At 49.2% G+C, this 24617-nt stretch overlaps 1 protein-coding gene across 1 annotated transcript in view; it reads right to left on the bottom strand.

The window, feature by feature from the left end:
* Window positions 1-20999: 20999 nt before the first annotated feature.
* Window positions 21000-24617, bottom strand: part of LOC119968833 (melanocortin-2 receptor accessory protein 2-like) — a 49275-nt gene continuing 45657 nt past the window's right edge. Inside the window, exon 3 of the mRNA XM_038801678.1 lies at window positions 21000-21557. Coding sequence (XP_038657606.1) covers window positions 21407-21557 — 151 coding nt within the window. The 3' untranslated portion in view covers window positions 21000-21406. The remainder of the gene's footprint in view (window positions 21558-24617) is intronic.

Below are 24617 nucleotides of genomic sequence, written 5' to 3'. Positions count from 1 at the left end.
AGGAAAAGCCTCCTGGGGCCTTGGCGAAGTGGTTCGGCAATGCAGTAAGCGATGCTGAGGACAGCTCCACTTCAGCCTCGTCGCCAGTGTAGAATCCAATAAAGAGACACAAAGGAACATACGGTAGGACGTAAACTGAACGCTGGTTTATTTAGTAAACACAACTAACTCTTGACGCCGAAGGTCACCCTCGGTGTTTTTATAGAATGAGGTTCCCCTTTGTTAAGGGGAAACTCCTTCCCATTTTACCAGGGGTATTCATATTCCATGGTGGTCCCAGGGAAATGGATGGTGCATAGTCCGTGACCTCCGAGGGGGTCATAACACCATGCACCCCAAGTTTTAGAATCTGCAACCAGTTTATCTTTATCTATTCTGTCTTCTGTTAATATCTTGATGGATGGATCAGTGAAAATGTAGAATAATAATCGGGCCAGAGGGAACCTCATCCCAGCAACAGAGGACTCAGTTATAGAACATAGAGCAGCACAACACAGTACAGGCCCTTCGGCCTACAATGTTGTACGGACCACTTATCCTAATCGAAGATCAACCTAACCTACACTCCTTCAATTTACTGCTGTCCATGTGCCTGTCCAAGAGTCGCTTAAATGTCCCTAATGACTCTGACTCCACCACCTCTGCTTCAGTGCATTCCACGCACCCACCACTCTCTGTGTAAAGAACCTACCTCTGACATCTCCCCTATACCTTCCTCCAATCACCTTAAAATGATGTCCCCTCGTGACAGCCATTTCCCCCTAGGGAAAAGTCTCTGGCTATCCACTCTATCCATGCCTCACATCACCTTGTACACCTCTATCAAGTCACCTCTCTTCCTTCTTTGTTCCAGTGAGAAAAGCCCTAGCTCCCTCAACATTTCTTCATAAGACATGCCCTCCAGTCCAGGCAGCATCCTGGTAAATCTCTGCATCCACATCCTTCCTATAATGAGGCAACCAGAACTGTACACAATATCCCAAGTGTGGTCTAACCAGGGATTTATAAAGCTGCAGCGAAACCTCATGGCTCTTAAACTCAATCCCCCTCAATATGCCTTCTTAACACCCCTATCAATCTGGGTGATAACTTTGAGGGATCTATGTACGTGGACCCTAAGATTCTTCTGTTCCTCCACACTTCCAAGAATCCTGCCTTTTACCCTGTATTCAGCATTCAAATTCGACCTTCCAAAATGAATCACTTCACATTTATCTAGGTTGAACACCATCTGTCACTTCTCAGCCCAGCTCTGCATCCTGTCAATGTCCTGTGGTAACCTGCAGCAGCCTTCGGCACTATCTACAACTCCACCAATCTTTGTGTCATCGGCAAACTTACTGAACCACCCTTCCACTTCCTCATCCAAGTCATTTATAAAATTCTCAAAGAGCAGAGGTCCCTGAACAGATCCCTGTAGAACGCCACTGGTCACCAACCTCCAGGCGGAATACTTTCCATCCACTACCACTCGCTGTCTTTCAGCTAGCCAAATCTGTATCCAGACAGCCAAATTTCCCTGTAACCCATGCCCCTAACTTTACCATGGGGAACATTATCAAATGCCTTACTGAAATCCACATACACCACATCCACTGACGGATCTACATCAATGTGTCTCGTCACATCCTCAAAGAATTCAACAAGGCTTCACAAAGCCATGTTGACTATCTTTAATCAAACTATGTTTTTCTAAATAATCATAAATCATGACTCTCAGAATCCTTTCCAGCATTTTGCTCACCACAGACGTTAGACTGACTGGTCTGTAAGTCCCAGGGATTTCCCTTCTCCCTTTCTTGACCAGGGAAACAACATTCGCCTCCCTCCAATCATCCAGTACTACTCCAGTGGAGAGTGAGTTTGCAAAGATCATTGCCAACGGTGCAACAATCTCCTTGCTTGCATCCCGTAGTAACCTTGGGTATATCTCATCTGGCCCAGGGGACTTATCTATCCTGATGCTTTTCAAAATTTCCAGCACATCCTCCTTTTTATTATCAATCTGTTCGAGCCTATTAACCTGTTCGAGCCTATTAACCTGGTTCACGTTGTTCTCACGAGCACCAAGGTCCCTCTAGTGATTATTGAAGCAAAATATTCATTTAGGGCCTCCCCTGTGAAATCCATGTCTCCGTAATGGACTCAGTAAGTACTGATCCATGCTATAAGTTCATCTCCCTTAGTCTTGATACTCCTTGCATTGAAACAGACACACTTTAACCCATCCCACCGAGTGTAATTTTGTCCTATCAACTGTCTGTCCTTCCTTACAGATTGGCTGCATATTATTCCTGCCCGTTCAACAGCTACTTCTATCCCCTGATCCATTGCTCGGTTTCCCATCCCCCTGTCAAACTAGTTTAAACCCTCCAAAGGGTTCTGGCAAACCTCCCGCCCAGGATATTGGTGCCCTTCCTGCTTAGGTGCAACCCATCCCTCATGTACAGGTTCCACCTTCCCCAGAAGGCATCCCAAAGATCTACATATCTGAAACCTTCCCTCCTGCACCAGCCCTATAGCCACGTGTTCAGCTACACTCGCTCTCTGTTCCTTGCCTCACTAGCGTTTGGCACCGGTAGCAATCCTGAGATTACTACTCTGCTCGTCCTGCTCTTTAGCTTCCAACCTAACACCCTAAAATCACTTTTTAGATCCTCATCCCTTTTCTTAGCTATGTCGTTGGTGCCAATGTGCACCGCGACTTCTGGTTGCTCACCCTTCCCATTAAGAATCCTGTAGATTCGATCCAAGACATCCCTGACCCTGGCACCCAAGAGGCAACATACCTTCTGGGAGTCTCGTTCGCAACTCCTATCCATTCCCCAACCATTGTGTCCCCTATCACTATCGCTTTTCTGATCTCCACATTCCCTTCTGAGCCACAGAGACAGGCTCAGCACCAGAGACCTTGCCGCTATGGTCTCCCGGTAGGCCTCCCCCCCCCCCCCCCCCCCAACACCATCCAAAGTGGTTATACTTGTTTTGAAGTGAAACGGCCACTGGGATCGCTGCACTGTCTGCCTGTTCCCTTTCCTTCCCCTGACTGTAACCCAGCTACTCTTGTGTGAACTTTGGATTTGGCTACCTCCCTGTAACTCTTCTCTATTACCCTCTCTGCCTCCCGGATGATCCGAGGATCATCCAGCTCCAGCTCCAGTTCACTGACGCGGTCTCCAAGGTGCTGGAGTTGGGTGTACTTCCCGCAGGTGTAGTCAGTAGGGACATTAGCGGTGTCCCTTACCTCCCACATCCTACAGGAGGAGCATGAAACTGCCTTAACTTCCATCCCCTCTGATCTTAATTCCCAAATAGATTTAAAAGTGGGGGAAAAAATTAAGATTAAACACCCGTTAAGCCCTTAAAAAAGACAACTCTTACCTCAACAGAATGTAGCTGAGATACTGCCCTGTGAACCAGTTGCTAGGCTCCGCCCTCTGGACACTGCTCCCGCGATTCCCGGCTTCCCCTGGGGTTCCAGTAAAGGCACGTTCCTGCCGCTCTCCTCACGTTCTTTCACTGTGCCCCCGCCACTCTCCTCGCGCTCTTTTACTCTGTGCCCCCGCCATTCTCCTCATGCTCTTTCACTGAGTCCCTGCCGCTCTCCTTGTGCTCTTTCACTGAGTCCCTGCCGCTCTCCTCGCGCTCTTTTCATAGAGCAGTACAGCACAGAACAGGCCCTTCGGCCCTCGATGTTGTGCCGAGCAATGATCACCCTACTCAAACCCACGTATCCACCCGTAACCCAACGGGTTATATTATAAATGACCATGGTGGCTGAAACGGATTTTCAATAAAGATTTAGAGGTTGAAATGCCATCCTTATCTGGTCTGGCCTACATGTGACTCCAGGCCCAGCGTAATGTGATTGACTCTTAACTGGCCGAGCTAGTGATGGGCAATAAATGCTGGCACAACCAGCCATGTCCTCATCCTGCTAATGAATAACTAAAAAATGACAACATTCACAGGTGCAATGGGCCAAATGTTCTCCTTCTTGTCCTTTGTCATTCTATGATTATACTTAATAATGTATAATTGTCCCTGTACAATATCATTTTCTGGGTCTTGAATCGGCTCTAACAAAGTTTTCCTGGGCCCTGGGAAGTCTGAGGTTTGAGTGCATAAAAGCTTCCCAGACAAAGCAGTGTCAACTGAGCAGACACAAGGTAACATACTGTCGCTCCCAGTGTTCATTTGTCCCCATAAGTCCCTAATGAATCACAGCAAGAATAGCTGATTCAATTTACAGACAGACGGATGAACATCATATCATATCCTCTAGCTATTATGGTCCAAAAATAATTAGGTTTATTCCTCTCTAACTACTCATTTGACTCCTAATTGACATTTACGGAAAAACAAATTTTATGGTATAAACATATCTTTAACGGACAGGAGCAGGAGCTCCAAATGACCACAATTTGGAATTAGGATATAATAGAACTATGCACATATCATTTTTTAAAAATAAATTTAGAGTACCCAATTATTTTTTCCAATTAAGGGGCAATTTAGAGTGGCCAATCTACCTACCCTGCACATCTTTGGGTTGTGGGGGTGAAACCCACGAAGACACGGGGAGAATGTGCAAACTCCACACAAACAGTGACCCAGGGCCGGGATTCGAACCCAGGTCCTCAGCGCAGTAGGCAGCAATGCTAACCACTGTGCCACCGTGCTGCCCATGCACATATCATTTAATATTAAGGGCCACATCCTGATGTAAACAGCAATTTAACTTGGACATTGGAATTACTTTATTAAAATTACATTATGATCCTCATAATTAAAGGAGGGGTTCAGGGGTCATGGGTTGTGAGCGCAGGAACAGCTGCGATTTCGCACGCTTCGGCTCTGCTCATCTTTTAATTCGTCTTTTCATCCTTGTGCACGCTAGGGCAGCACGGTGGCCTAGTGGTTAGCACAACCGCATCGCGGCACTGAGGTCCCAGGTTCGATTCGGGTCACTGTCCGTGTGGAGTTTGCACATTCTCCCCGTGTCTGCGTGGGTTTCGCCCCCACAACCCAAAATTGTGCAGAGTAGGTGGATTGGCCACGCTAAATTGCCCCTTAATTGGAAAAAATAATTGGATAATCTAAATTTTTTAAAAAAGAAAAAAAAAAAAAAAATCCTTGTGCACGCTTCTTCTTTTGTCTTTTCTCGGTTTACAAAGTTTGCACCATGTCCCGAGAATTGGTGCCCGGTGTTTCTGCATGATGGAGCCAAGTTAGAATGTCTAAATCCTTGCTTGTTCATGGTGCCTTGAGGAGGTGGAATGGGACCCTGCCTTTAGGGACACAGTTACTTTTGATAGGGCTGCCGCCCTGACGTTGCAGTGTTCATTGTTAGATGATGGCTGCCAATGAAGATGCTGTTCTGGCTGGAGATGTCGACGCTGATGCACAGGTCATCAAGGCACAATTTCAAGAATTGCGGGGCATTTTTATGAACAGTAAGAAGTCTTACAACACCAGGTTAAAGTCCAACAGGTTTGTTTCAAACACGAGCTTTCGGAGCACTGCTCCTTCGTCATCTTGTTGATGCCGAAGCTCCTACGTGAGTTGTTGGCAGAAACCAACTGCCTTCCTACAGCTTTCCAAGTTAACTCTGCTGACTGCTTTATGCCACAAGACTCTGTGAGGACCACTGAATATTTTGTCCACCAGCTGCAAGCTAGAGCAAATCTTCACTAAATCCAAACTGAGCTAGAACTCTACCTGCATTCCACATGGTGAACAATGAAGTTTGTACATTATTATGGGAGAGGTGTTTTCAGAACCCCAAAATGTATCATGGAGTTTAACCAACCCCCACCTTTAATGTTGCTTTTGAAGCACACGGCTTGTTCCCCAGGTGTAGTATTACAATTATGGACACGTGGTTTTTAAAACAAAACAGTGTTCCTTCCATGAACTCAAATTAACCTTTTAAATAAACATTGGATCTCTTAACACCCCTTACTTCAAAGATAACCCCAAAAATAATACACTACCCAATCCTGCAAACTGTTCCTTTACACATCCAAAAGACTTAACAAATCCTTCAAACAGAAGCACATTAGATTTACATTCAATACTGAGACCTTTTTACAATTCCGATTTCACCAAAGGATTAAGAGATAGTCCTTCATGGCAGAGATCACCAGCAATGCAGCTCACAGCCACACCCAAGCTTTCTTCAAACTGAAACTAAAACTCCCAAAAATCAGAAGTGACCTCAGCTTTCCCCCCCCCCCCCCCCCCCCCCCGTGACATCACTTTAGTAATATGATCAGCTTCATTTCTTAAAGGTAGATTTCTTAAACATCCAATTTTTAAAGGCACTCTCACATGACAATATTCTTTGCTTGAAGTGTAAGCCTGACCGACTATCATCTCCTGTTAGATCTCTCAATCTAGTCAGATGCAGTCTACACCTAAGCAAAGCTACAACTCCTCTCTCTGTTCTCCAAGCTGAACTGCTGGCTTCTGTCAGCAAACACCCAGATACCTTCAAAAGAACCTTCAATGTCCACACCCCATCGCCATGTGGTACGCTTTGGGATGTTCTTGAAGAGAAATGTAAATTAATTATTTTACCTTCAATGCTATTCTTTGATTCTGTAACCCATGTGAATAATTGACATTGTTAATGGAGTTTTACGACCCTTTGTCCAAGCTCCTTGGGCCCTATAAAAAAAACAGCCTGTGCTTACATAGCTGTTTTCAGCTCCCTTTCACGTTGAAGCTACATAGCTGGTTAGCAGTCGGGACAGGAAGCCCCAATGGATCTTTCCCCTCCTTAACCTCAGAGTGACAGATTATGACTTCCTGCTCCTGACTAACTAACTCAGCACATACTGAGATCTGTACCCGAGACCATCGTTTATCCCTCAAACTCAATGGCACATTAACATGCAGCTTCTGTCAACTCCTAGCAGGCCCACTAGACAGACAAGAGAAAAGTCAAATTTCCCCAGGGATAATTATTGGCCGAATATCCATGGAATCTCTAAATATTTTGGTGGTGGGAATTAGTTTGGGGCATTGGAAGTAAATATCAGTGCCTGTTTATAACAGACACACGTCGACCTCTATTCTCCCACCCACCCCCTCCCACAGGACACAACTTCTTGTTTGGTCTATGCAAACTTAATCCTGTCCCTCCGATGGTGCAATGAGTATATTCCGATAAGCAACAAAATCTTGTAAACCAGGGAAGTCCCAGATTTGATCCTTGATGAGGTTGAGGATCTTAGGTCTCCTAGCTGTTTAGGATTCCTCGTTCTGATCACAATCTAGTAACACCTCCTGGACGTCTATATGCATGTAAACATGATCAAATTCATTATTATGGTTCCTGCAGGTGAATAGCAAACCACAACTCACTCTCTTAATTAATAAGGGGATGAGAGGTTACGGGGTGAAGGCAGGAGAAACATATCATCAGTCAGGATTGAATGGCCTAATTCTGCTCCTATGTCTTATGGTCTCTCGAATAAGATTTATCTGGACAAGGTCTTGCAGGATAATCAGCACCTACAGCATTCTATCCCTGCAATAAATGGCAGATTTTAGGAGGGAAGGTGTGTGTGTGAGGGGAGGGGATGTTTGCACAATTGCAATTGCTCCTGTCATCTAAGTTAATTATGGAACAAACTTCAAAATAGTCTTCATTTGAAATATTCTGATGCAGTTTCTTGATACTGATCTGCAGATCTTTTCACGATAAGGAAGAATTCGGGAGCATGCAGCGAAACATTCACCGTGCTTGTGTTGTTCCATTTCGTTTTCATGATTTTCAGCTGATCATATAGTGAATGTGGTAGTGACCCATGTCATAAATGGTATCCCCAAATGATTATTCATCCAAGTGCGAAGGCCTAAACTGGCCATTGTATGTCACCACCACCACCCATTTCTATCTCCAGGTGGTTAATGGTTATTGTGGAGATTTTGTTGCAATACATCTGAAACAATTCTTATTATTGTCGCAATATATATGGTGTATTCTTAAAAGGAACCATATACTTCATCAGATACACATTGGAGATGAGGCTGATAAAAAGGACAGGTCACGAACCACACAAGATTGCGGAGTTGAATTTCCGCAGAATCACCATTATATTGATTAATGGCCTCAATCAGAATCCACTTATCTTGCATTGAACACTCTTATCTCCAAACTAAAAATTATGTTTTTTCAATTCATTGACAGGATGTGGGCATCACTGACTAGGTTAGCATTTGTTGCCCATTCCTAATTGTGAAGGTGCTGGTGAGCTGCCTTCTTGAACCGCTGCAGTCCCTGAAGCTACAAATTAAAATTGAAAACATGTAGATTTCCACAACAATCAATATGCATTTAGTATAGGGTACTTCTGAAAACGGAGTCATGGTTTTAAAAACAATGCTCCCATACAGACCGTGTTATTTACCTTTATGCAAACAGCTCAGCAACTTGTAGTGAGGAAGAGATGCCCCATGGTTTGTGAATCACCACAAATTTCTGCGTGATTTATGGCAGTCCCTATTGGCTTTGCAAAAGTTGCATCTCATGTCAACCTTTCCTTGAATTTCAAGAAGTTGCTGAATTTGTACATTATGAATGAAACGCACTGGAGAAAGTTTGGGCTGGTACATAACAAAAGTAAGGAGCCTTTTAAACAGATTTATGTTTCTACAATCCCATTCAATCTCTCCAGACCAGAAAGTGTATAATTTAAACTGTGGAAGGGTAGGAAATTGTTTTTGGAGGTTTTTAAAATGACAAAAAATTAACTTTCCCTGTCTCTTTCTGAAGAGCGGCATGGTAGCACAGTGGTTATCACTGTTGCTTCACAGCTCCAGGGTCCCAGGATAGATTCCCCGCTTGGGTCACGGTCTGTGCAGAGTCTGCACGTTCTCCCTGTGTCTGCGTGTGTTTCCTCCGGGTGCTCCGGTTTCCTCCCACAGTCCAAAGATGTGCAGGTTAGGTGGATTGGCCATGCTACATTGCCCTTAGTGTCCAAAAGGGTTGGATAACTAGGTTACGGGGATATCATTTAAGTTGTGCAGCACAATAAACCTTCCTTCAACTACTGGACGACTTCTAGCATTCTTTCCAGTAACAAAACGTGGTACAGGAGTGGCTTATTTGAACAGCACTAGATAGATCAGGTTAGAAACCAGAAAGAACCAACGCAACCAGCAAAAGCAACAGGCCGGCCGCTCGACTGTGGAAGACTTCGCAGCATTTTGATTCCAGACAACCTACTGAAGCGATTGAGCACACACTACTTCCAGAGATGCTGAAAACTACCGGTAATTTAGATAGTAACTTGAAAATGTATAAACAGCAGCTTCAGATATACATGGCAGCGATGGACTTAAATGCAGCCACCGACGAGAGAAAAATTGGACTATTACTCTCAACGGCAGGCCGGCAGGCGGTAGACATTTAGAACTCTTTTACGTATGGTGATACTGAAGACAAAACTAAATGTCAAGTGACAGTGGCAAAATTTGATGACCACTGTAAATCACAATCAAATGAAATCATGGAACGATTCAACCTGCATAACATTCCAAAAAAACGGGAGACTATCTCAAATTTTGTCACAGATCTCCGCTTGCTAGCACAAGGCTGCAACTATGCTGATGTAACAGACTCAATCATCAGGGATCAATTAATCTATGGTCTTTCCGACGAAAATCTAAGGGAATCATTAATGCAGCAAAATGACTTAACACTAAAAACCACGATAGCAAAATGCTTACAAGAGCAGAAAAAATAGCAGTACCTGGAGTTTCTTGAAAAAAAAAACATGGAGAAAACCCATCACGAGGCAGACGTACGAATGGTGGCCTCTTCTCACAGGCCTTCTCTTCCGGTGGCTGGCGCCCATAACGGCATGTCTGCGCATGCGCGCAATCCGGACAGACGTGATCCCGGAAGGACCCGGTACACGCATGAGCATTACCCACAATACCGGCCCCAGACTGAAAAACGCGCTGCGCATGCGCGAACGCTACAAACACGTGACATCACGGACGTCATGACGTGTTACCGCTGTGGCACCGCCCATTTAAAAGGGCAATGTCCTGCACAAGGGAAAAGGTGTCTAAAATGCTCCAAAATTAACCATTTTGCCTCCCAGTGTCAGTCCACAGTCAAATACTATTCTACAATGCAAAGGCATGGAAACTTTAAAGTACGCACAGTAGATGCAATGGACATTCCGACACCCGAAGAAAATTTCTCCGACCACGAAGAGTTCCACTCCTGGGAGAACACGTATGGCGTTGGAATCATCAACGCCACAGCGGAACCACAGGAGCTGACCACGAAGCCTCGACACGTGCATGCCATCAAATCCACAAGCAAATGGAGTGCCACAGTGCAAGTCAACAACTCCCCCATCACGTTCAAGCTAGACACGGGAGCATCCGCAAACTTGATGACAAGCAAAGATCTCGCATCCATCCCAGGGACACATGAGATGCTACCTGCTGCATGCAAGTTAACAGATTACAATGGGAACCAGATCACCTCGAGGGGATCCTGCCACCTACATGTAGTCAACAAGACAGTCACAAAAGGACTACGATTTGAGATCGTGGACGACAAAAGAACTTCACTGCTAGGTGCTCAAGCCTGCAAGGATTTGCGGCTAATTCAAAGGATTTTCATGCACGCGGCTGACTCATCACGACTGGCCGATGACATGCAGCTGCTTCTCAGTGAGTGTCCCAATGTCTTCTCTGGCAAGGGTACATTACCCTACAAATACAAAATCCTCCTCAAAGAGAATGCAATACCGGTTATTCATGTGCCAAGGAGGGTATCAGCTCCGTTGCGGGACAAGCTAAAAGCTGAACTCCAACGCCTCCAATCTCAAGGCATTATGTCACAAGTCACACAGCCGACTGACTGGGTCAGCTCATCGGTGTGTGTCAAGAAACCGTCTGGTGGACTTCTGGTGGCGACACTGACGTAGGAAGCCGCACATTTGGGAGCTCCCGTTTCAAACGGACTTTTCGGCTCTTTTTAGAGCCCAAAACGGAAATTTTTCGACATCTCCCGGTGGGAGAAGGTGTGCTGATCGACTTTCTCCGCAGTTCATGACTCGAACTCGGAGTGGGAAGGGGGAAAAAAACGACAGCAGCTCCCCAGAAAAAACGGGGGAAGGAATCCAAGATGGCGGCCGGCAGAGCTCCAGAGGAGTGGAAGCAGTGGGCCCTGGAGCAACAAGCTGCTCTCCTGCGCTGTTTTGCAGATTTCAAGGCTGAGTTACTGCGATCTCTGCAGGAAACGAACAAAACGCTCGCGGAGATTCAGACGACCCAGGGTGCTGCCATCCAGGCGTTGCAGACGCAGGCCACTGAACGAGAGGAGGAGGCCGGGGTCCTCATGAGTAAGGTGGAGGGACACGGGGCACTCCACAAGAAGTGGCAGGACCGCTTCGAGGAGCTTGATCACCGCATGAGGCGGAAAAATCTGCGGATCTTGGGCCTTGCGGAGGGGCTGGAGGGGTCGGACCTGACAACCTACGTGGCTACGATGCTGAACTTGCTCGTGGGGGCCGGGTCTTTCCATCTGCCCTTGCAGCTGGAGGGAGCACACAGAGTACTGGCCAGGAGGCCTAAGGAGAATGAACCCCTGCGTGCGGTGCTGGTGAGGTTCCACCGGTTCAGTAATCGGGAGTGTGTGCTGCGCTGGGCCAAGAAGGTGAAGAGCAGCAACTGGGAGAATGGGGTAGTACGGATCTATCAGGATTGGAGTGCGGAGGTGGCTAAGCGGTTGTCCGGGTTTAATCGGACGAAAGAGGCGCTTTACAAGAAGAAGATAAAGTTCGAAATGTTGCAGCCTGCGCGCCTGTGGGTAACTTATTCGGACCGGCATTATTATTTCGATTCCCCAGAGGAGGCGTGGGCCTTCGTGCGGATGGAGAAACTGGACTTGAACTAGGGGTTGGGGGTTGCGGGGTCGGTTGTAATACTGTATTGCTGGATTCTGCTGTTGCTGTGTTCTCTTTTTCTGTACTTTTGCAATTTTGATATGGTTATTTATGGGGGTGTTGTTCTGTTATTTTTTTGCTGTGGGGCATTGTTTGAGTTTTGTATCTTGCGGGGAGGGTTGGGGGGGTTTGTTGTATTCTATGTCGGGTTGGGGGTATGGAGTGGGGCTGGTATTTGGGAGCTGCGTCAGAAGGGTGTGGTGGGGCAGTGCGAAAGCGCGGGCTTTCCTCTGGTTTCCCGCGCTGCGGGGCTGGGGGGTGGAGACGATGATGGGGGGAGGCGGGGCCTTAACTGGTTCTTCCCCACGCTGGAGCATTGCCTGGAGGAGGGATAGGATGGGGGATGATCCCACTTTGGGAGGGGTCAGGTTATTGGTGGGAGTTTCCGGGGTCAGCAGAAGTTAGCTGACCCACGGAAGTACAATGGAGGACGGTTCGCGGCTAGGAGGGTTCCTAGCCTGGGGGGGGGGAGGGAGGGGGGGAAAGGGGAATACCGAGTTGCTGCTGACAGGGTCAGGAAGGAGCTGGTGGGGGCCTGGGGGACAGAGGTGAGGTGTTGTCGCTGTGGGGACTGGGTCGGGCGGGGGGTGCTGGCCTGGGGCGGGCAGTTGACGGGCTATGGCTAGTCGACGGGGGAGGGGGGCGGGATGCCCTCTGATCCGGTTGGTCACCTGGAATGCGAGAGGATTGAATGGGCCGGTGAAGCCGTCGAGGGTAGTTGCTCATCTGAGGGGACTAAAGGCAGATGTGGCAATGCTTCAGGAGACCCACCTGAGGGTGGCGGACCAGGTCCATCTGAGGAAGGGGTGGGTGGGGCAGGTTTTCCACTCTGGGTTGGATGTGAAGAACCGGGGAGTGGCGATTTTGGTGGGGAAAAATGTGTTGTTTGAGGCATCGGAGGTGGTGGCGGATAAGGGGGGTAGGTATGTTATGGTTAGGGGCAGGCTACAAGGAGAGAAGGTGGTACTTGCTAGTGTGTATGCCCCAAATTGGGACGATGTGGCTTTATGAGGCGTATGTTGGGACGTGTCCCGGATCTGGAGGCGGGAGGTCTGATCATGGGGGGGACTACAATACGGTGTTGGATCCTTCACTGTATCGGTCCAGCTCTAGGACGGGTAGGAGGCCGGTGGCGGCCAAGGTACTGAGAGGGTTTATGAACCAGATGGGTGGGGCGGATCCATGGAGGTTTGTGAGCCGAGGGCACGGGAGTACTCTTTCTTCTCCCACGTACATAGGGTCTACTCTCGGATAGACTTCTTCGTGGTGAGTAGGGGACTGATTCCAAGAGTGGAGGAGGCCGAGTATTCGGCCATTGCAATTTCCGACCACGCTCCGTATTGGATAGAGTTGGAGATGGGGGAGGTGCGGGACCAGCGCCCGTTGTGGCGGTTGGATGTGGGGTTGTTGGCGGAGGAGGAGGTGTGTAGGAGGGTCCGGGCAAGTATTGAGGGGTACCTCGAGGTGAGTGGTATGGGGGAGGTTCAGGTGGGGATGGTCTGGGAAGCCCTGAAGGCAGTGATTCGGGGGGAGCTGATATCCATCCGGGCACACAGGGAGAGGAGCGAGAGGAGTGAGAGGGATAGACTGGTGGGAAGGATGCTGGAGGTAGACAGGAGGTACGCAGAGGCACCAGAGGAGGGACTGTTGGGGGAGAGGCGCAGCCTGTAGGCTAAATTTGATTTGCTGACCACTAGAAAGGCGGAGGCACAGTGGAGGAAGGCGCAACGGGCAGTGTACGAACATGGTGAAAAGGCGAGTAGGATGCTGGCTCATCAGCTCCGCAAGCGGGATGCGGCTAAGGAAATTGCTGGAGTGAGAGACAGGAGTGGGAATGTGGTGCGGAAGGGGGTAGAGGTGAATGAGGTCTTCAAGGACTTTTACGGGGAACTGTACCGGTCGGAGCCAACGGGGGAGAGGAGGGGAATGGAGATGTTCCTTGACGGGCTTTCTTTCCCGAAGGTGCTGGAGGAGAAGGTGGAGGGGTTGGTTGCGCCGATTGAGCTGGAGGAGCTAGTTAAGGGGATCAGGCAGATGCAGTCAGGGAAGGCACCGGGGCCGGATGTGTTCCCGGTGGAATTTTATAAAAAGTTTGTGGACCTAGTGGGCCCCTTGCTGGTGCGGACACTTAATGAAGCGTGGGAGGGGGGGACTTTGCCCCCGACGATGTCGCGGGCGCTGATCTCGTTAATCTTAAAGAGGGACAAGGACCCCCAGCAGTGTGGTTCATACAGGCCCATATCTCTCCTAAATGTGGATGCCAAAGTGCTGGCAAAAATCCTGGCCACCAGGATAGAGGACTGTGTGCCAGGGGTTGTACACGAGGACCAGACAGGGTCTGTGAAGGGAAGGCAGCTGAACACGAATGTGCGGAGATTGTTAAATGTCATCATGATGCCGGCGATTGAGGGGGAGGCAGAGATAGTGGTGGCACTGGATGCGGAGAAGGCCTTCGATAGAGTGGAGTGGGGGTACTTCTGGGAGGTGTTGGGGAGGTTTGGATTTGGTGAAGGGTTTATTAGATGGGTGAGTCTGCTATATGAGGCCCCGATGGCGTGCGTGGCCACGAATGGGAGGAGGTCGGAGTACTTCCGGCTTTACCGAGGGACCAGGCAGGGTTGCTCCCTGTCCCCCTTGTTGTTTGCATTGGCAATCGAGCCGCTGGCGATGGCGTTGAGGGATTCAGAGAGGTGGAGAGATTTGGTGCGAGGTGGGGAGGAACATAGGGTGTCGTTGTATGCCGATGACCTGTTACTGTATGTGGCGGACCCGGTGGGAGGGATACCGGGGGTGATGGAGCTGCTAGCTGAGTTTGGGACCTTTTCAGGTTATAAACTAAATTTAGGCAAGAGTGAGGTGTTTGTGGTGCACCCTGGAGACCAGGAGGAAGGAATTGGTAGGCTCCCGCTTAGGCGGGCAGGGGAGAGTTTTAGGTACCTGGGGGTGCAGGTGGCCAGGGACTGGGGGACTCTTCACAAACATAATTTCACCAGACTTGTAGATCAGATGGAGGAGGAGTTCAAGAGGTGGGACATGCTGCCATTGTCGTTGGCGGGGAGGGTGCAGTCCGTCAAAATGACGGTACGTCCGAGGTTCTTGTTCCTCTTTCAGTGCCTGCCCATCTTCATCCCCAGGGCCTTGTTTAGGAGAGTGACTAGCAGTATCTTGAGCTTTGTGTGGGCACATGGGACTCCGAGAGTGAAGAGGGTTTTCCTGGAGCGAGGGAGGGATAGAGGCGGGCTGGCGCTGCCCAACCTTTTGGGGTACTATTGGGCGGCCAATGTGTCAATGGTGCGTAAATGGGTGATGGAGTGGGGAGGGGCGGCATGGAAAAGAATGGAGATGACGTCATGTAGAGGTACGAGCCTGGGTGCCATGGTAACGGCGCCGTTGCCGCTCTCCCCTAAGAGGTTTACCACGAGCCAGGTGGTGGCGGCGACCCTAAGAATCTGGGGACAGTGGAGACGGCATAGGGGGGAAACAGGGGGCTCGATGGAGGCTCCATTGGGTGGCAATCATCGGCTCATCCCGGGGAACAAGGATGGGGGATTTAGGGGGTGGCAAAAGGTGGGCATCAGTAAATTGAGGGACCTGTTTATTGGCGGGAGGTTTGCGGGCCTGGGGGAACTGGAAGATAAATTTGGGCTTCCCCAAGGGAACATGTTCAGATACTTGCAGGTAAAGGCGTTTGCTAGGCGACAGGTAGAGGGATTCCCTCTGCTGCCCTCGCGGGGGACGATGGACAGAGTGCTTTCGGGGGTGTGGGTCGGAGAGGGGAAGGTGTCGGACATCTATAAGGTAATGCAGGAGGCGGAGGAGTCGTCAGTGGAAGAGCTGAAGGCTAAATGGGAGGGGGAACTTGGGGAGCAGATAGAGGACGGTACTTGGGCAGATGCCTTGGAGAGAGTCAACTCTTCCTCTTCATGTGCGAGGCTTAGTCTCATCCAATTCACGGTGTTGCACCGGACCCACATGTCCGGGACTAGGATGAGTAGGTTCTTTGGGGGTGAGGACAGGTGCACCAGATGTTCGGGGAGTCCAGCGAACCACGCCCATATGTTCTGGGCATGCCCAGCACTGGAAGAATTCTGGAAGGGGGTGGCGGGGACGGTGTCGAGGATGGTTGGATCCAGGGTCAAACCAGGGTGGGGACTCGCAATTTGCGGAGTTGCGGTGGAGCCGGAAGTGCAGGAGGAGAAAGAGGCTGGTGTCCTGGCCTTTGCGTCCCTAGTAGCCCGGTGGAGGATCTTGCTGCAGTGGAAGGATGCGAGGCCCCCAAGTGTGGAGACCTGGATCAGTGACATGGCGGGATTTATAAAGTTGGAAAGGGTCAAATTTGCCCTGAGAGGATCAGTACAAGGGTTCTATAAACGGTGGCAGCCTTTTCTGGACTTCCTGACTCAAAGATAGTTATCTTGGTCAATAGCAGCAGCAACCCGGGGGGGGCAAGGGGGGGGGGGGGGGGGGGGGGGGGGGGTTTCTTATTATAGTTTCTATATTTTTTCGCTACGGTTATGTAACTTAACATTGTGTTAACTTAAGATGTTGTTCATATGTTGGGTTGTTCATTGAGGAGGGGCGAAGGTTCATGATTGTTGTCATTACTGTTATCGTTGGTATTTTAGTATGGTTTGATGTTGTTGTATAAATTAAAAAATTTTCAATAAAAATTATTTTTTTTAAAAAGCCGTCTGGTGAACTCAGAATCTGTTTAGATCCCAAGGATTTGAACAAGAACATTCGCAGGGAACACTACCCTATCCCCAAGCAAGAGGAGATAACGAGTAAAATGGCACAAGCTCGCATATTTACCAAGCTTGATGCCTCACAGGGCTTCTGGCAAATGCAGCTCGATGATTCCAGCCGACTGCTGTGTACCTTCAACACGCCGTTTGGACGGTACTGTTATAATCGGATGCCCTTTGGCATTATATCTGCATCCGAAATATTTCACCGAATAATGGAGCAGATGATAGAAGGCATTGAAGGCGTCCGTGTCTATGTGGATGACATCATAATATGGTCAACGACAGAGGAAGAGCACATTGCGAGGTTGAAGCAAGTCTTCCAAAGAATCCACCACTTTGGGCTGAAGCTCAACCAGGCCAAGTGCACCTTCGCACGGTCCTCTCTGACCTTCCTGGGCGACACAATATCAGAGCACGGGGTGAAGCCGGACGCTGAGAAGATCGCAGCAATTCAGAGCATGCAGCGGCCACATGACAAGAAAGCGGTGCTCAGGTTCCTGGGATTCATCAACTTCCTAGGCAAGTTCATACCGAACCTAGCAGCATGGACGATGGCGTTAAGGAAAGTGATAAGGAAGGACACGGAGTTTGCCTGGACCCAACATCACCAAGATGAATGGGATGATCTGAGACACTAATTGATGGCAGCTCCAACGCTGGCATTATTTGACCCGGCAAAACCCACAAAGATCTCCACCGACGCCAGTCAACATGGAATTGGTGCGGTGCTACTGCAACAGAATGACCAGTCGGACTGGGTCCCAGTGGCTTACGCTTCTCGAGCGATGACCGCCACAGAGTGCAGGTACGCAGAGATAGAGAAGGAGTGCCTGGGATTGATTACAGGCGTGACCAAATTCCACCACTATGTGTACGGTCTCCCCACATTTCTCGTGGAAACTGATCATAGGCCACTGGTCAACATCATCAACAAAGATCTCAATGACATGACGCCGCGCCTACAACACATGATGATGAAGTTGCGGAGGTATGACTTCACGCTGGTCTACACCCCTGGTAAGGACCTAATAATAGCTGACACCTTATCCCGAGCCATTGACACTGACAATCCGCCTCCAGCTTCCATTAATGATGTGGAAGCTCATGCCTTACAATGGTGCAGCTTGAGAATCTCTGAAGAATAGTGCTTGAAGGCATAATCTTCTGTAGTTTTATAGCAGAATCACAAATCTTACAGAAGAGGCATTTCAGGCCTTTTCACCAGTAAATTGCTTCCGTGGTAACTGTGGTGAACCACTGTGCACCTGTATTAGGGGATGTACGGTAGGACCTGCACTACAGGTTCGCCGGTAGCCCCTGCCGGCTAGCTCCGCCCACAAGGAACCGTATAAATATGCGTGACCTCCTCCTGATCAGCCATTTCACCAGCTGCAGTAGGAGGCCACGCATCTGACTGTAATAAAGCCACAGTTGTACCAATCTGAGTCTTTTGCGCAATTGATCGTGCATCAGTAACCACCTTCCGATAAATCCAACTCTGATTTTACCAGAAGAAGTAGTCTCACCCTATTCACCCTATCAAGTCTTTTAATCACTCAAATATTCATGGGAATTTGATGTTGTATGTCATGAGTGTGTTATTTTATTGGATGAACATGATTTCTTCAAAGACAAGCTGTTCCTGGACAATGGGTATCTTTTACTCCAAATATATCAGTCAAAAATGGTCATTGGTTTAACTTAATTCACAGTGAACTGCTCTGAATTACTGTTTAATGCTGAATGTGGCTTGCTTGAATGTGGCTTGCTTGTTTGTCTTAGGTGTTTGTTTTCTTATCTTGCAGATTGCTGAACATGACCGATCACAGCATAAAGTTGTCTTGGCTGATCCCATCCATGCCCCCCAGTACTTTGTTGGGACTTTTCCTAATTCCTAATTTTCCTCCCATGGTGCCAGTACAAATAGTGCTCAGATTATAAAGCATGATTTATTGGAGTAAGCATCACATGGCATGCCCCTTTCATTAGGCATTTTTCGTCACATGCCAATTGAAATATTTTCATGCCTCGCATTGCTGGATGAGAAAGCTGATAATGTTATGGTGAGAACATTGGTCATCTGGGACCTCGATGAAAGACAGGACCAACTGTCTCGCCTCCTCAATCACTGAGATTTATGGATTGAGAAAGAAACAGGTATGATGGGGAAAGTTAGATTAAATTAGGATCAAATCTGATATAGAAAAAACGGGAGAAGATTAGATTATAGAACCATAGATATTACAGTGCAGAAGGAGGCCATTCGGCCCATTGAGTCTACACCAGCCCTTGGAAAGAGCACCCTACCCAAGCCCACACCTTCACCCTATCCCCGTTGTTTTGTTAGCCATTCAGTATCTCAATAATCACCACTTTCACTCTTTCTTTGGTGACATCTTCTTCTTTCGTACGGACAGATTCAAAGTGTTAATTTAGTACATCAGCCATGCCCTCTGCCTCCATGAATTGATCTAGATTTTGGTCCCTAATTGGTTCCACCCCTACTCTTGCTACCCTTTTACTACTTGAATATCAATTGGCGACTTTTGATTTCTCTTTTATGTTCGCTGCCAGCCTCTTCTCATATTCAATTTTCCCTGATACAAATACCAAAATGCTTTTCTAAGGAAAAAAACTGCCACCCAGTAATGAAGTAGCCATCAAGTGAATAACATAAAATATACTGGAGTGAGAATGAACGACCTTGCCTTGGAACATTTGGACTCTCCTCATGTTTCTGAATCATCAGGATTTCACATCAAAGATGCAAAAATATTGACGTGGCACCTTTCCAAATGCTCCAAGGAGGTATACAGCCAATGGAGTCTTTTTGAAGTGTACTCGTTATTCTTTTTTTTTTTAAATTTAGTGTACCCAATCATTTTTTCCAATTAAGGGGCAATTTAGCGTGGCCAATCCACCTAGCTTGCACGTTTTTGGGTTGTGGGGGCGAAACCCACGCAGACACGGGGAGAATGTGCAAACTCCACACGGACAGTGATCTAGAGCCGGGATCGAACCTGGGACCTCAGCACCGTGAGGCGGTTGTGCTAACCACCAGGCCACCGTGCTGCCCTGTGTACTCGTTATTCTAATGGAGGAAATGCATCAGCCAATATGCACAGAGCAAACGCCCACAAGCAGTAATGTAATAATTATCAGACAGTGCGGGTTTTTAAAAATGTTGATTGATTGGGATAACTATTGACCAGGTCACCACTTCAAAATAGTGCTGTGGGATCTCCTGCGTCCGCCTGAGAAGTGAATGGGACCTCTGTTTAGCATCACACCTGAAAGACAGCACTTCTGATAGCGCAGCACTTCCTCAGTGCTACACGGGAATATCAGCCTAGATCTCTGTGCTCAAAATTGGGCTTCAACCCACCGTCTTCGGACTGAGAGGCAGGAGGCCACAGCTGACATGGCAGCATTTAAAGCCAATTTGCTCTGAATTTAGAATTTAGAACAGTACAGCACAGAACAGGCCCTTCAGCCCTCGATGTTGTGCCGAGCAATGATCACCCTACTCAAACTCACGTATCCACCCTATACCCGTAACTCAATAACTCCCCCTTAACCTTACTTTTTAGGACACTACGGGCAATTTAGCATGGCCAATCCACCTAACCCACACATCTTTGGGCTGTGGGAGGAAACCGGAGCACCCGGAGGAAACCCACGCACACACGGGGAGGACGTGCAGACTCCGCACAGACAGTGACCCAGCCGGGAACCGAACCTGGGACCCTGGAGCTGTGAAGCATTGATGCTAACCACTATGCTACCGTGCTGCCCATGGCCCATGGCAGTGGATGTATTTTGTATTTTGTTTGTACCATTGAGATATTTCTGCAAAGTATTTCTCTTTTAAAACTTGTTTTCACTTTGTACATGGGATAATAAGGTCGGGATTCTCCGGTCCCCCAGCTGCATGTTTCTCGGTGGGGCACTGTTCGGGGCAGCGGGATTCTCTACTCCAGCCACTTGTCAATGGGATTTCCCATTGAAGCCATCCCACGCCACCGGGAAACCCACGGGCGGGGGATGCGCTGCCGATGGGAGCAGAGTATCCCAACGGCCGGAGAATTCCGGCCAAAGATTCAATCAGGATTGAGCGCTGAGAGATAGATCTGTGTGTATGTGCACTTGTGGGATTTGTCTAAAGCCTAACATTTTCTGTTAATTTGAAGCTTCCACATCAGAGACACTGGGCCCAATATTAACTGGGTTAAGTGAATGGGTTTCGAATGGATTGAAACAAGACCCTCTGTGTAGTGCTGCCACAACTGGGCTGAATTTGTAGCTTTCTACTTTTAATAATAAATGCATCACCATATTTTTCAGTCTGATATTTTACAAGACAATTTGGTTAAACCTTTGCTAAAACTGTGCCCAAAAATATTTGACATAAGCCTATTTGTTACCAAAACCACACAATACAATTTCAACCCACAAGCATGTACTATTGAGAATTCCAAGGTCCCCCAGAACCATCAGCACACACAGGAATGATTCGCAACATGACTTTTCATTCAGCCGCATTGCTAAATGTTGTGACCTAATAGTTTTCCCTATTCCTGAGAACTGGAACTTCATTACAGGTTTTAAATAGTCAGATCATGGGATAACAGCATTATCGAGTTGTGACTGTGGTCCTTCAGAGACTTCGAGGCACTTCTATTCATTGTTGATATTTGTACTAGCCACATCTCCAGTGCCAACTGCCAGTAATGATGAAACAGTACAGCTGGCTCCGTTCACTCCCTGGACTGGACGCCCATCGTTCCTGTTGAACTTGTTCGCTGATTTTTTTCGTAAATTCGCAGTTCTACAGAATGAAGGAAGATAGACATTCAGGAATTAGGAAGATATCTAGTTTATCATCAATCTCTGCTTATTGTCATGTTTTCAGACATATTACATCAAATTACATTGACTGTCAGGAACAGGACATTTGACCTAACTGGTCCCTGCACCACACTAGTCTCCTCCCAACCTTATGCATCAAACCCTATTCCTTTCTCCCTCATGAGTTTATCTAGCCTCTCCTTGAATACGTCGATTCACCTCAAATACTCAGTGAGGTAACAATTTCATAGAACCATAGAAAGTCTACCGTGCATGCAGATAGAGGCCATTCAGCCCATCAGGTCTGCGCCAGCCAAAACAGAGAAAAAAATAAACTAGCTGCTCATTTTAATCCCATTTTCCAGCACTTGTCCCGTAGTCTAGCAGGTTGCAGCACCTCAGATGCCGATCCAGGTACCTTTTAAATGAGTTGAGCATATCAGGCTCAACCACCAATTTAGCAGTGAATTCCAGATGCCCACCACCCCCTTGGGTGAAAATGTTTTTCATCATGTCCCCTCTAATCCTTCTACCAAACACCTTGGGCAGGATTATTCGGAAACCGGCGGGGCAGGCAACTCCGGCGCGAAGGAGTGGCGTGAACTACTCCGGCGTCGGGCCGCCCCGAAGGTGCAGAATCCTCCGCACGTCAGGGGCTAGGCCAGCGCCGGAGTGGTTTGCGCTGCTCCGGCCAGTGTGGAAGAGGCTTGGCGCCATGCCAACCGGCCCCCGCTGGCCGGCGCGAGTTGGGGCATGCGCGGGAGCGGCAGCATGTGCTGGGGTCATCCCAGCACATGCTCGGGTTGGGGGGGTTCATCTCCGCGCCGGGCATTGCAGACTGGTACACCAGCCGACGCGGAGGAATAGAGTGCCCCCAGGGCACAGGCCCGCCCGCGGATCGGTGGGCTCCGATCGCGGGCCAGGCCACCATGGGGCACCCCCCGGGGCCAGATCCCCCCCGCATTCCCCCTTTCCCCCGAGGACCCCGTAGGCCGCCTGTGGCCAGGCCCCGCCAGTAAATACTTGTCGCAACAAACGCCGGTGGAACCGGCCGAAAACTGGAAGCCTGTCGGCCCATCGCGGGCCAGAGAATCACCGGGGAGGCCGCTGCCAACAGCCCCCGACTGGCGCGGTGCAATTCCTGCCCCAGCCAAATACCTGGTGCCAGAGAATTCGGCCGCAGGCGAGGGCGGGATTAATGCCGCACCCGGGCGATTCTCCAACCCAGCCGGGGGTCGGTGAATCCCGCCCCTTAAATCTATGTTCGCTGGCAAAGTTATTGTAAATTTCCTCTACGCTTTCTCCAGAACAATGTAATTGCTGTAAAGCAGTGACCAGGGGCGAAATTCTCCGACCCCCAACAGGGTTGGAGAATCGCCTGGGGGCGCCTAAAATCCAACCCCCACCGTGGCCGAGATTCTCCGCCACCCGGGAAGTGGCGGGGGCAGGAATCTCGCCACTCCGATTGGAGAGACCACTGCGGCGATTCTCCGGCCCGGATGGTCCCGGGGTCCTGGGGGGGCGGGGGGGCGATCGAACCCCGGGGGGTGCCCCCACGGTGGCCTGGCCCGCCTTCGGGGCCCCCCTCCCAGACTCCGGGCCAGTGCCCTGGCTGCACTAGTTTCTTCCGCGTCCACCACGGCCTCCGCCATGGTGGAAGCGGAAGAGAACCTCACATCGCGCATGCGCCGGCAGTGACGTCAGCGGCCAGCTGCCGCTGACGTCACTGCCGGCGCATGCGCGGACCGGCGAAAGCCTTTCGGCCAGCCCCGCTGCCGGGGGCGCCGGTTATTTGCGCCGGTCTTCTGGTGGCAACCGCTCCGGCGCGGGGCTGGCCCCCAAAGGTGGGGAGAATGCCCCACCTTTGGGGAGGCCCGACCTCTGAGTGGTTGGCGCTACTCCCCTACTCCGGGACCCTCCGTCACGCCGGGTAGAGGAGAATGCCGCCCCAGAACTGTGCATCAAACGCCAGCTGTGGTCTAACCGGTGTTTTATACAGGGACAATTTGCACATTGTAAGGTAAGATTTTGGGCGAGATTCTCCCATCGGGAGACTAAGTGCCGACGCCGGAGTGAAAACCGGAGTGTTTCACTCCGGTGTCGGAGGCCGCTCTTCGCCCCCTATTCTCCCACCCCCGAGGGGCTAGGAGCGGCGCCGCGTCATTTACGCGCGCTGGGCCTTGGCGCCGCATAAAAGCGGCGTCGCGTAAATTCCGCCTGTTCGGGTACACAGAGGGAGAATTCAGAATATGCAATTCACCTAACAGCACGTCTTTCGGGACTTGTGGGAGGAAACCGGAGCACCCGGAGGAAACCCACACAGACACGGAGAGAACGTGCAGACTCCACGCAGACAGTGACCCAAGCTGGGAATCGAATCTGGGATCCTGGAGCTGTGAAGCAACAGTGCTAACCACTGTGCTACCATGCCGCCCTTATTCTATTATAAATAATAAAAGAAATAAGGAGTATCGTCAAGAATATAATTGAGATCATAAAGTTGGTCCCCTGCGAGTCAATTGCATTTATATAGCTGTTTAAAATCTACTTATTTAAACTTGGAAGACTGTTGGGATTGGGACAAAAGGTGTGATTGAAGAGGTTCCACACACAAAAAAGACAATTCGTTATGGTTTAAAGAGGAGAAAATTAATCAGGATACCCCTAATTCCTTGGCCAGGATTCTCCGTCAGCTGGTGTTGGATTCGGGAAACGCAATTGGGCAGAGAATTGGTTTTGACGCTGAAATCATTGCGGATGCCAGTTTCACGGCAAATCACAATTCTCCCAGTGCTTCAGCAGTGTCGTCAATACGTTCCACTCCGCACATACAGTAAACACCGTTGGCATATCATTAGCGGGCCTGACCCGGTATTCTCCGGGGACTCCGCAATTCTCCGCCTCCTCTGGAGTGAATTCCCAACAGCAAGGCTCACTTGTGTTTTTAAAAATCAAGAAACAGGCACCATGGCTGATGAGGGAGAGAGAGACGGGGGGCACGGAGGAGTGCGGCCATGGGCTGCTGGCTGTGACAGGGCCT

The sequence above is a fragment of the Scyliorhinus canicula genome, chromosome 7 (assembly GCF_902713615.1).
Source record: "Scyliorhinus canicula chromosome 7, sScyCan1.1, whole genome shotgun sequence".
NCBI lineage: Eukaryota > Metazoa > Chordata > Chondrichthyes > Carcharhiniformes > Scyliorhinidae > Scyliorhinus > Scyliorhinus canicula.
Note: the sequence above shows the minus strand (reverse complement) of the source record. Positions and strands in the feature narration are given on the sequence as shown.